This window comes from Typopeltis vanoorti, chromosome 24, assembly GCF_054136105.1.
Source record: "Typopeltis vanoorti isolate ZY-2024b chromosome 24, IOZ_Tvanoo_1.0, whole genome shotgun sequence".
Classification (NCBI taxonomy): domain Eukaryota; kingdom Metazoa; phylum Arthropoda; class Arachnida; order Uropygi; family Thelyphonidae; genus Typopeltis; species Typopeltis vanoorti.
Genome location: NC_143572.1, coordinates 14302130 through 14316231, shown reverse-complemented (window position 1 = coordinate 14316231; position 14102 = coordinate 14302130). Strand labels below are relative to the sequence as shown.

At 33.7% G+C, this 14102-nt stretch overlaps 1 protein-coding gene across 3 annotated transcripts in view; it reads right to left on the bottom strand.

Annotated features, from left to right (window-relative positions):
- Positions 1-480: 480 nt before the first annotated feature.
- Positions 481-14102, bottom strand: part of LOC150092935 (uncharacterized) — a 192724-nt gene continuing 179102 nt past the window's right edge. For all 3 annotated transcript variants that reach the window (XM_090413390.1, XM_090413391.1, XM_090413389.1), the window contains exon 11: positions 481-3042. In XM_090413390.1, coding sequence (XP_090269516.1) covers positions 1079-3042 — 1964 coding nt within the window. In that variant the 3' untranslated portion in view covers positions 481-1078. The remainder of the gene's footprint in view (positions 3043-14102) is intronic.

Genomic DNA, 14102 nt, shown 5'->3' with positions numbered 1-14102 from the left:
TTAACACTACAATTAATGATATGCAATATTCTAGCAATGTCGTAATTATATATGCTATCCATAACATTTTTTAAAATTACATGTGAAAGGTGGTTTGAAGTTCACAATGTGGAAGAAACTTTAGCACATATATCATTCTCTCTCTAAAACTAATACTTTTGTAAAATTAATAAAAATTCCAATCTGGAAAACTTAGCAATTACTTTCATACACAAGGTTGACAAGAGTGCTAAAATTTCTTTCTCAAGAATGATTATAGGAAAAAAAAAGAGTAAATTCAATTTAATTATGTATGTACTTACTAGATAAGAGACAGCAAACTTAAACAGCAACCATATTTTCAGTGATATAACATATCTTCCAAAGTTAAAAATAAGCTCAACTAGATTAACATATACATTATATATGTGAATAAAAGATAAAATACATGCTCTTAAATAATTTACAAATGGCAGAAAAGGAAAAGCACTGAATGACAAATGAAACCATTAACGTATCACATTTTATTTAACCATATTTATGACATTCTGATGAAGATGGGCCGAACTTGTGTTCATCCACTTGTTAATACCACAGGCCGACTACAAACTGTGATAACAAACTGCTTTTATCTTTTTTAATCCATGAATTCTTACTAAAATATTCAAATATCAGAATCGACTGCAGGAATTTTTAAAATCATGTTTTTTTTTTCTTTTTGTTAGGATTTCATGTGCTCATCAAGTGATTCAGAAATGCTTTTAATATTCAAAACAGTTTTAAGAATACTGTACAGTTACAATTCAGCTGCAGATTTACAATCTGCTTCACATATATCTCCAATGAAGCAAGAGTATATATGAGATGAGATAGGACAGAACAGCTATACACAAAAGTATGAATTTTCAGCATGCCCATGAAATATCTGTATTTCAGTTACTGGTAGTAACACACATACACACACACACACACACACATATATATATATATATATATATACATACATATATATATATATATATAAAAGAAACCCAGCAACAGTGTAGGGCAGATGAAACAAACTTGAACCAGAAAAAGTCATATCAAATGTATGGCTCTTTTAGTACTGTGGCTGAAAATATCCCCTTCCACCACGGTAACCAGGACTTGCAAATCTTTTAGGAGGACTGGGACCACGAGGTTCATAGTACCTTCCCCTTCCACTCCAATTATTTCCTCTCCAATAGCCACCCCGGTTAGGCTGTTGATTATAGTAATTATACTGACCAGGTATTCTATTATAATAATCTGTTCTGTATGAAGCCTGATCTGTCTGAAGGGACTGAGGTTGCACAAATTCTTGATACTCCCAAGCATCTTCAGCCCACTTCCTCCTGTCTGAATCATTCCTTACAGACTGAATAGTTTCAATCCTAGTAAGGGAAATAGTTTCAATTTTAGAAAAGGTAGTTCCTTCAGTATAGTCATTTGGCTGTTTAACTGGAGGGCTATCTTTTTCGGGTGAGCTTTCTTCATTGGAGGATGAGTGCTGTTCATCTTCATATGGAACCAGTTTTACGTTATATGCCTGCCTTTCATCTTTGTCTCCTGAAAACTGTGATGTTTCATCCGTATTCTTTACTAATTTTTCATCATCCAGTAGATGATGACCTTCCTCTGAACTAACCTTATTTTCCTCTCCTGATGCTTCCTCACTCCAGTCTTCTCCTGCATCATTTTCAGGATAAAATTCAACATCTGATGATTTGGATGATTGTGATAATTTTCTATCTTCAAAAGAAGAATTACTATATATAGGCAGTTCTGAACTAAAGACAGGTAACTCTGAGCTCCGGTGTGCAAAAGTTGCAGGACTTGCAGGGATCACTTGTGATGATACAATACTAGGAATTGTGGCGACTGAATTCTTTTGGTCGTCCTGCATATCTTCAGGTTCCAAATCCCATTCATCTGGATCTGGTGAGGCAGACAGATCTCCTAATAATTTATCATCTGACAAATCCTGATCAGAATCATCAAGGTCCATGTCAACAGGTTCAAAATTCTCTCCTTCAGGGTCATATGCTTCTTGTGCATCCGTTATTGCATTTTTTGGTGGAGGGAATGAAGGCACTAGTGAAGTCACAGTTGCAGCAATTGTGGCTGGTGTTGCTGTGTACATAGGTAAGCCAACCATGGTTTCTATTACGCTTGTTGTCGTCATTCCTGGGCTGGAATATATCTGTTGAGCTGGTGCCACATCTACTGGAGAAACAGATGAATCAATAGAAGTATCAGCTTGTTTATAAAAAGGTGTGGGAACTGAGAGCTCACTTTCATGACGTGATGAAATAACAGGAGTCCATAATGATGATGTATTTGAAATTGGTGTGTGCCTGGATTCATCTACTTTAGGTGATAAATTTTGAAGAGAGTTATTCCACTGATGAGGAGACAGCCGAGGTGAATTTTGAATATTTACAGCAGGTGAAATTTTTTTCAGTATCTCAGTAATAGCAGCTGTTGGATCTTTACCTTGGCCACCAAATCCTGAAAGCCAACTATCACTTTCATTATCTGGGAAGCATTTTGTTGCTGGCTGCACTGAATTTGACTTTGCTGATGTTGTCTGTAAAATTGATGTTATATCCTTAAAAATATCCTGTGAACTTTGAGATGGTTTGGACAGTGAAGGTAATTTACTCAAAAAGTTTGAACCTGAAGAATGTGTATCCTCATCTTGTACAGGGGTGTTCTGGCCACTTGGCTCATCTTTTAATGGAGTAGACAGTCCAACACTTAAAGGACCATTGCTATTTGAATTCATACTATCTGTCACAGGTTTTGAATAGGTACTTGGTGAATTCATAGTTTCTTGCCTTGGAGTTGAGCTGCCCACATTCTGGCTTCCGAACAATGTTGTGGGTAATGCAGAAGGGAGATTTGGCATGCTCTGCATAAAATTTGACAATCTACTGTCTAAACTGCTATTCTCTGCAATGCGAGTTTCAGAACTAGTAGGATTTGAGACAGTGTTACTTTTGGATGCAAATGCTCCTAGCCATGATGTCATCATACCAGGTCCTAAATTAAAAAAAAATAATAATAATAAGATTACAAAAAAATTGAAATTTTTATGCCGAAAGTTTCAGAATTTATAAGATTAGTATTATAAACTAAACAATTTTTTTAAAACTTTAGATGACAGGTGTGGTCTGACTGAAATGCTGATTCAGATTTATTTAGATTATTTTATATAAATTTACATTCATTTTAAAACTGTTTTCTTTTAGAACTTTAAGGACCAGTGTTATTCTGCCATCCCATATAAATTTTATCTTAAAGAGTTTAGCAGATACATATATTTTTAAAATCGACTGTTCTTGAAGTTTTTCATGAAATTTGGTATTTGAGATCTTTAGCAAATTTGTCAAGCCATTTCAATTTTATTGTAAATCAGTCTTAAAAATTGGCAAAATTATTTAAAATGACACAAAACATATATCATGCATAACAAATAAACTGAGCCTATAATACACAAGCCAATAACAGGCTTCTTAACTTAGATTTAACTTAGTTTTAGTTAACTTAGATTTAACTGCAATGCTAATGAATGGAAACTTAATGGAAAAGCAAAATGAATACAATCTAACAACACCAAGGACAAAATGTCATGTTGGAGGCTTAATGGATTTTTTACAACACTCAAAAAGAATTAAAATAGAATTTAATACTTCCTATATTTCATCCTAGTCACTAGGACATCTACGGGGATTACAAAAACAATTAATGTAACATATGCACAAATAACAAACAATACTAAGCCCAACCACGTGGGTGACACTAAAGTCCTATCTAGGTAGAGCGCCCTCTAAGGGCAGTAGTAGGTGGCCTGGAATGTAAGGTGGGAACTCTGGTGATGAGTATTTCCCAAATCTTCGGAAGCTTAATGCAACCATATTTATTGAGATTTGGTTGGTTTTTGAGAGCTGCTGCTGCTTCTAAGAAAAGTCTCTCTTTCTTGAATTTGCTGTGGTGGAGCATGGTGGTTTTCTTCCATGATACTCTGTGGGTGGTGTCCAAAACATGGTCAGCCAAGCCTGAGTGGCCATAGTTGTGTTTACACACGTATACCAAGTATACCTCTACACACGTATACCAAGGACAAAGATATAGTTGATAATGAAAAGATAAATAAGAGATGAGTGGAATATTTATCAAATCTCTATGATGATGATGAATAGAACATGATCAACGATTTACGACACCTTAGGTTATGTGCAGCAACAGATACCACTACCTACAAGAAATGAGATACAAATAATCTTCCTAATAATAAATCCCCTGGGTGTGATAGCATCCCTGCAGAAAGATTTGACTGGTTACAATAACACCTACTTAGTGGACACCATTCAGCACATCTATAAAACAGCAGAATTACCTGAATCTTTTACAACATCGCTCTGCTTACCAATTCCAAAGAAAAATAATGCCCAAAATTGTGAGGATAGAAGTGTGAGACTAATCTCTCATGCATCTAAAATCATTTTAACCACTGTTAACAAAGAAATTGAAAGAGCCTTAACTGGTGAACTAAGTGAACAACAGAAAGGCTTCAGAAGAGGAATGGGAACCATTAATCCTGGAACTAAAAATATTACTAGAAAAATCACTTGAAAGAAATAGGAACATATGCTTCATAGACTTTTAGAAAGCCTTCAATAAAGTAAAACACAATAAACTGTTTAATATTCTAGAAAAATTAGTCTTAGATCATGTAGATAAACTTATAAAAATTATTTACGCCAAGCAAAAAATGCAGCCGTTTAACTCTGAGACTTATGAAGTGAAAATAAAAAGAGGAGTTAGACAGGGCTACATCCTTTCACCAAATCTTTTTAATATTTAGAGTGAGACAGTGATGAAAACGATTGAAAAACAAAATACAGGAATCAGTATATAAAATACAGCAGTATTAGATATGCTGATGATACCATCATAATTGCAGACAACAGAAACAAATTAATCAAATTACTGCACTTAATAATTGAAGAAGGTAAAGATTTTGGCCTACATTTAAATGAAAAAAAGACCAAATTTATGAATTTTTGAAGAAAATAGAGCCAAAAATATTCATAAACAATATACAAATTGAGAATACAACATAATACAAATATTTAGGTAGCAAATTTAATGCAGATGGAAAACAAGATAAAGAAATAAAAATAAGAACTGCCATAGCTAAAGATGCCTTCTGGAAAAATAAAGATGTGCAGGTATAGACACAAAGAAGTGAAACTTGGGTATTCAAGAAGAGAGTAAGACGCTGGAAGAGTTTTTTCCACCTGGTTAGACTATAATAAATTTAGTTTAATCCTTTATATAAGTGTAAGCAAACAAAGTTTGTGCCTGAAATATCTTCAGGACTGAGGCAACTCGTGGTAAAGGTGGACCAAGCTCATCTCCTTGCGGACATGTATAATGCCATGCATTAAGGGAAGGGCCACTACCCAAGACCAGTTTCGACCTTTATTGAGGCCTCGTCAGTGGGAGCCAGACGCAGAGGTGATGATACTAAGGTGGAAGTAATGAAGTCATATTTACCTATATTTGGCAACTCGTAATAGGTAAATGACTTCTCCATTACTTCCACCTTAGTATCATCACCTCTGGGTCTGGCTTCCACTGATGAGACTTCAATAAAGGTCGAAACTAGTCTGGGTAGTGGCCCTTCCCTTGAAGACATGTATAATGCTATGCATTAAGGGAAGGGCATGGTGCAAAGATGTGCTTTGCATTATGAGACCAAGCTCTCATCACTTGTCTTAGTATCTCCCATAATGCAAAGCACATCTTTGCATTATGGGAGATATTAAGACAAGTGATGAGAGCTTGGTCCACCTTTACGAGTTGCCTCAGTCCTGAACATACTTCAGACGCAAACTTTGTTTGCTTACACTTGGATAAAGGATTAAACTAAATTTATTAAAGAGAGGCCTTTGAAATGTGGTGCTACAGAAGAGCCCTGAAAATCTCATGGACAGAGCATGTGACAAATGCAGAGGTACTACAGAGAATGAAAACAAAGAAATCTTATTGCAGGAAATGATCAAGAGAAAGATGACACTGGCAGGACATGTATTGAGGGGATCAGCAGGACAGAGGACACTAAGTTTTAGAAGGAAATATTATGGGAAGAGGATCAAGAGGTAAAAAAAGAAGGGCATGGAATGATGATATAAGATCATGGACAGGACCATGTGACTATGCTGAAACAAAAAGAAGAGCTGCCAACAGAGAGGAATGGAAGGATATGCTGCTGCACCCTCGCATTGAGGAAGCTACATGATGATGTCATACAGCAGAGATGATCAATATGATGTACTCATACCAACTTTAGAAAGAACATCTTTTATGGATGGGAGAGGTATAGAGAAACTCCAATACAACGCAGAGGTTCTCCGCGTGTGCACACACACACACGCACACACAAGGAAACTACATCATCAAGATCACTTAGACGATAACTGAATGACAGTGCCTAAAAGTCTTGGTGAAGCAATATTACATACAATTATAATAAATACAGTATTAAAAAAATGAAAGCATGTGAAAAAAACCCAAACCAAACCTCAGAATCCTAGTGATGAAGTTGGCTGCAAAGTAACCACAAATGAGTTCTCAGAAAAATTAGGAGAGTTAAAATAGATAATGTCAATGGTGGAAATGTTAAAAATGAAAATATTTATAGCAAGTTTTTTTTGCTTCAGTTACAAAGTAAATTATATATGACAAGAAATTATATTCTTGTTTTATCCTTCATCAAAACACGAACAAATAAAAGTTTGCAAATCAAGTAACTTAGTGACTAGGTTACTCTGTATATAGAAGTACAGTACAGCTCCTACTTATGAACTCTAAGATAGAGTTCATAAGTTGGAGCTGAAGTATGCTGTGCAATATGAGATACTAGGATATGATGCAGTCATGTATCTTCATATACAAGTACCGCAATTACAAAATTATTTTATGTACAAACGTTTTGTTCAACTTTGACTAAAGGATAAAAAATCAAATCAGCTAATGCGTTTTATTCCCTTATAGGGAGTAGGTCAGACCGTTTTAACTCTAATGTTTTTTTGAGACTGAATGAGAGGTTCAATCTCCACCAATAGTCAATCAGAGATGGCATCCAATGAAGAGACGACTGATGCATGTTGCCATCTCATGGTCCCTAATCCTATCATTTACTTTGAACCAGGTAAAAAATAAACAAACAAGCCATAACTCTCTCTTTTATCTGGAACATTAAGACAAGGTGATACCCACTCTTCATATGATACCACTGATTTGGCATTCAGTATCTTGTTAAGTTCAGCTTCCACTGAAGAGAATGCAATAAAGATCAAAAGTCTGAGTAGTGACCCTTCCCATAAATGCATGGAAAAGGTCACTACTAAACAAGTATGGAAAAGAAGCGTTCTCTCCATTATGGGATAACGAGGCAATTTGATGTGGCGTCATTTTTTCCATATGTTTTTTGAGAGAAACTTGTGACATGAAATTAAGAATTATCAACACATTTGCACAAGAAGATTATTTAATATATTGCCAGATATTTCAGTTTGAAAATAAACTCTCATCGGTGGCTTGACAGGAAACAGTCTTTTACAAGGTAGAATACAAACAATTGATCATTTAAAATTAGAACGAGCCACGTGATGTTACATCACTAATCACGATATCATTTCACTGAAGAAATGTAAACATAAGAGTACAGAAATAAATTACATGTATAAGTTCACAGTCATACAAAAAACTTAATTTAAGATCAGGGGCGTCAAACTGGTGGCCCGCAGGCGGCTCCCAAACCAATTTCTTGCGGCCTACGATGCCTCAAGGAAAGATTAAAAAAAAAAAAATGGTTGCTTTTTACAATAAAACAGAAATACCGTATTTACTCGAATATAACTCACACCCCTGTACCCTGATTTTACTTTATGAAGAAAGAAATTAAAAGTTTATGCACATGCCGGGGCAATAACTCGCTCCCAGTGGTAAATAATGTGCCCTCCCCAGTTGCTACTATATTGCAGATTCAAGAAAAACAAGTAGTTTTATTGTATCATTGAATAAAGTACAGAGACATTTGCTGTCTGTGTAATATATTTCTTTAGTGCAATTAGAGACAACTGAGATAAAAACGGCACTAACTAATGAATCACGTGTCACCTCCCACATTAACCATGCTGCCTAGACTCAAGCAAAAACCATATGTTGCCCTGGCAAACACAGTATCTAACTAAAAACTATTGTTTTTAGTTAGATGTGTGTGAGTGCACCCAGTAACCCAAACACAAAGCTGCAATAATATTGGTAAATGTGTTATAGCTAAGATATAGAGTGAATGTTGTTATGACAGTTTCAGATATTATGGAATTTGATTGAAGAGAATTTGCATTTCAACTCAAAAACGTCGGCTTGGCTGTGTTTGATAATGCGATCTTTTGTTAATACCGCACCAATCATATGCACATCTTCATAGCTGTTCTATTTCTATTGGCCTACCATTGCTGACTATTTCATGTTCTGCTATCACTTCTCATTAGACATTCGTGAAGGGTGTTCATTATGTATCTAAAATCTTGTAAATTAATTGTTCATTTTTACTTGGAATAATGGGAAGAAGATAATGCTATTTGGATAGATGACTTTGACAATGAACATAAGGAAACCGCTCTCAAGGCTGGAAGTAGCTATAACGAATAGGAGATTCTTGGTAAGTCATCCCCATTTTCAGTTTTTTTTCTGAAAACTTTAGTTTCTAAAAAATTCCGCATATATCTCACACCATGATTTTTTAGCTTTAATTTTGGAAAAAAAAAGTGTGAGTTATATTTGAGTAAATACGGTATCGATTTATTCGTTTTCATACGACATTTATAGTTACAATATGGATGCAACGATCTGCTATAATATAATTGCAATAATAAAAATTTATATTGCAATTTCAATCGTAAACTATATTTATGCTTTCTTTGTTAATTTATAGCACGCTGCTGGTAGCATGCTGAAAAAGTTGAATTCTATTGGCTACCAGCTATTCACGTGACGTGCAGCATATACGCTGATGTGAATCCAGGCTGAGTTTATAATTGCCTGCTACAGTCAATCAGTGATCATTGAAGTCAATGGGCCAAACGCGATTCAACGACAACCTAGCAGTGAGAGAATCCCTTTTATTATTATTTCTTATTTTTATTTTCAATAGTATCGTACACTGGTCTACAGTTTTCTGTGAATTTTTATTCAAACATTTTTATAAAAATTTTTAATAGTTTCCAAGCCAACCAGAAAAAGAAAAATTGCTGATGAGGGGAGAAAATTTCAAGAAAAATGGGAATTGAGGTACTTCTGCACTGAAACAATTAGTGTCGCCAAAGAATATAATATAAAAAGGCACTACAATAAAATTCACAAAGAACAATATTCACGCTTTGAGGATAAACTGAGTGAAGAAAAATTAAATGAAAAATTCACTTCAAAGTCAACAAATATTTTCAAAAATTATGAAAGATAATGAATCAGCAGTGAGAGCCAGTTATGAAATCAGCTATTTATTGGCAAAACATTCCAAACCTTTTAGTGACGGTTCCTTGGTTAAGAACTGTATGATAAAAGCAACCGAAAACATGTCCCAAAATGTGCAAGTATTTTGAGATATTTCTTTGTCCAGAAATACTGTGATCAAAAGAATAACTGAAATAGCATATAATCTGCATGACCAGTTGCAAGAAATATCTGCAAACGTACAGTGCTTTTCAATTGCACTTGACGAGTTTCAATATTCACGACATGGCTCAAGTTGCTTTGTTTCTTCGGGCTTGCAGCGCAATATGAATATTACTGAAGGGTTCTTGGAAATGATTCCCATCCAGTGGTGAGCTATAAGGGACTTGCCTGAGCCCTTTGTTAAATTTTTCACAAATTTGTCAACCCCTTGTTCTTCTTGTTTACTTTATTTTTTCAAAAAAAAAAAAAAAAAAAAAAAATTTTGAAATATATTAAGCGAGAAACTCATACAGTAACTAACAGTGATTTTATTAAATAAAATATTATAGTTACTCTTACTACCATTTTACAAATAAGAATTCACTTTTGGTAATCGCATATAAATAAATTGGACTATAAAATAATGCCCCTTGATTGGTACCGTTGATTATCAGTTGAAGTATAAAAAAGAAAGCGAAATATAACGTATTTCAATATTATTGTGTTTAGATAATATTTATTTATTACTTATAGATTGTTTGTCATAAAACCTTCTATTGCAAACAAAAGAAATTTATCTTGTTTATAAAAAATGTGGACTATGGCACATGTGCGATTATAAAAGATTTTATTCTTATTATATTTTGATAGTTAAAAAATGCTTTGCTTGTGTAAGATAAATTAACACAGATGATTGTGTGCAAATATTTCATATTTAGATCATGAAATATTTGTTTAAAAATATTCAATAGCCTTTACAAGTCGATTGTCCCCCTCATACATTTTGATTGGCATTTGTACACAAGCTGTATTAATAAAAGTTTTTGTGTGAAATACTGCTTTTTTTTTTGCTCGACAATGCGAGCCCTTTGTTAAAATTTCCATAGCTCACCACTGTTCCCATCCATGAAACCACTACAGGGGAAGACATTTTGGAAAAATACCAACTTCCTCTGAAACAGGCTCGTAGCAGCGACAACCGATGGTGCTCCAGCAATGACAAGCAAAAATAAAGGTTTTGTGTCAAGACCTGCAACAAAGTTAAAGAAAATGTATTCAGACATTCCAAAACTGCAATCTTTCTACTGCATTATTCATCAGCAGGTCCTGTGCTCCAATGTATTGGGAATGAGCAGCGTACTGAATCCCTGAACTTCATCTGATCCAGAGGTCTCAATCACCGCCAGTTTGTACAATTTCTAAAAGATTTGGAGAGTGAATTTGAAGGGCTACCTTATTACAGAGAGATTCGTTGGTTATCTTGTCATAAGGTTCTAAAAAGCTTTTTTTTTTTTTACTTTTAGAGGAAATCAAATTGTTCCTAGAAATGAAAAATCATGATGTTGCATTTCTTAATGATCAGACATGGGTACAAGATCTAGCATTCTTAGTTGATATTACAGGACATTTGAATGATTTAAATGTCAAACTTCAGGGGAAAGATCAGTTAATAACACACATGTATGATGCACTGGCAAGTTTTAGATGTAAATTAGTTTTGTTTCAAAATCATTTAAAAGTGAATATTCTAAATTACTTTCCTATGTGTGAACAGTTGAACAATAAGAATCAAAGTTTTACCTTTTCTCAATATTGTCCCAACCTAGAAAAGATAAAAGAAGAATTTGATAGGCGATTTAAAGATTTTATTGAGCAAGAAGTTTTTTTGCTTTTTACAGATCCTTTTTCCTTTAATTTCGAAAAAGCTCCTATTTGTATTCAAATGGAACTTATTGATTTCCAAAATGATTCCATTCTAAAAGCGAAATACCGAGAAGTTGGAGTACCAAAAATATACAGTTATTTAGGTCAAAAATATCAGGAAATAAAAAAGTTTGCAGCAAATATTCTATGTTATTTTGGAAGCACCTATTTATGATGGTTATCGAACAATTATTCTCATGTGTGAAAGGTAACAAAACAGCCCACAGATCAGGATTAACTGACGTCAATCTTTTTGCCATAATGAAGGTCATATGCTCACAATCTTTGTGTCCAAATTTTGGCAGGCTGGTTAATAATAAACGTTGCCAAGTGTCGGGGAAAAAAAGAAAATACTGAAATTAAATTACTATAATTATATTATGCAAGTATATATATATATATATATATATATATTTAATCCAAAAATATTATCATTTTACCCCAAAACATTTTCAGTAATATTTAAAAAATTCTCCAAAATATAGAATCCCCCCCCCCCCAAAAATATAGAAGTATTTCAACAAAAACACAAAAAATTTCAACTTAACAGGAGGCTCTGTAAATTTTTGTGATGGTTATTAATGAGTTTATACTATTTTTTTAGAATGTATAAATATATAAATATTTGATTTATTCAAATAAAATATGAATAAATATAAAAATAGGAGCTTTTTCGAAATTAAAGGAAAAAGGATTTGTAAAAAGAAAAACTTCTTGCTCCTTGAAATCTTTAAATCGCCTATCAAATTCTTCTTTTATCTTTTCTAGTTTGGGACAATATTGAGAAAAAGTAAAACTTTGATTCTTATTGTTCAACTGTTCACACACAGGAAAGTAATTTAGAATATTCTCTTTTAAATTATTAAATGCCGGCCTGGTTTGCCAAGCAGTTAGTGTATCCGTTCACCAGCCAGAAGGCTGAGGGTTCGAATCACACCATGGGCATAGATGTTTCTGATTGTCTGTGGAAATACTAGTAGTGGTGGTGGGTGGTAGATAGCGTTGGTGTAGTCACGGTCAGTTATAGTTGGTGGAGATAGAGAGTTGTAGGGTAGGTGCCCTCCCTCGATGAGTCCTTGGACTTCCTGGAGGTGTCACGTAATAATAATAAAATTTAATTTTGGTTTAATTTGGATTAAATGCTATCTATTGTAAATATTAATATAATAAAAATATTCTTTATATATTTTTTTTGAGTTGTCATAATCATTATACTATTTTTTAATGTCTTGTAATGACTTAGAATAAATAAAATTTTTGTTATTAATTTTCCAATTTATTTATACAAATTTTTTCACTTCCCTTCGATTCTAATTAGTGCAGGTTTTTTTAGTCAAAATTTTTTGCAGCCCACTGGAGATACAGTTTTATAGCAAATAGCACGCATTCCAATTGAGTTTGACACTCCTGCTCTAGATACTACATCTGCCTAATGATATCTTTAATATGATTTTATAAATTAAGTTTTTTGTATGACATTGTGTACTTATAGATGTAATTCATTTCTGCACTCTTATGTTTACGTTTCTTCAGTGAAATGATATCGTGATTAGCGATGTAACATCATGTGGCTTGTTCTAATTTTAAATGATCAATTGTTTGTATTCTACCTTGTAAAAGACTGTTTCCTGTCAAGCCACTGATGATAGTTTATTATTTTCAAACTGAAATATCTGGCAATATGTTAAATAATCTTCTTGTGCAAATGTGTTGATAATTCTTTCTATATACAAGTAGCTCTTAGTTGTAGAGTTTTTTATTCAAGAATGTATGAGAAGACCTGATCTGATCTAATCATCACTTAACCAGAATGGGAGAAGAGAGATTAGCAAAACAGGCATTTCATGGCAGGAAGAAACCACAGGAAAACAAGGATTTAGGTGAACCGATGCAGGGGATAGTAAAGATCTTACAATAATGGAGATCTAAAAAAATTATAGGTTAATTTGGATTAATCTTTGGTGATAGGAAGCTAATAATGATATCAATTTAATTATGTAGTACCATCACAACATCTTGCATACCCCTGAGGGTATATGTCAGGAATTATTATTGATGATGATGAAGAAAGGAGATCAAAATATTCAGAATAGTCAGCTGAAATAGGAAAGCAATACACTCAGCAACTGAACTTGACAGAATGAAGCAAGAAATGTTTAGATAAAGAAGGTTAAAAAGAGAGAGTTCTGAGTTGGCTATCCCTGACATATATCAGAACAAACAAATGCCATCTTTGAAAAGAAGAGTCCAAACATGAGCAAGTGAGAAAAGTGAGGTAAGTAGTACTTGAGCAAACTGAAAGTTAATTTTCCATGAAGAAAAGTAGGTCTGGTTTAATAGACTGAAGTGAATATCATTAAGGTTGGAAGTGAGGTCATGTATTTGTGAAGTGGATTGGAATGTTTTGAGAGGTTTACCTTTTTGCACATGTAATTTATTTCTCTTTGATCAACTTTTTAAGGTTGTTGTTTAAGGCAAAATAAAAGTGGGAGGAATATGGAATATATTATAGTGGATTCTTTGTAAAGCCATACACATGGACCCTTTCACTCAACTTCTCTGGAAATTATCACTTCGGCATCCCTATATACCATTACCATGACTTCTTTCAGCAGAATTAGCACAACAGTAAGATAATCCCATAATGAGTCTTTTGACTCCATGAAGAT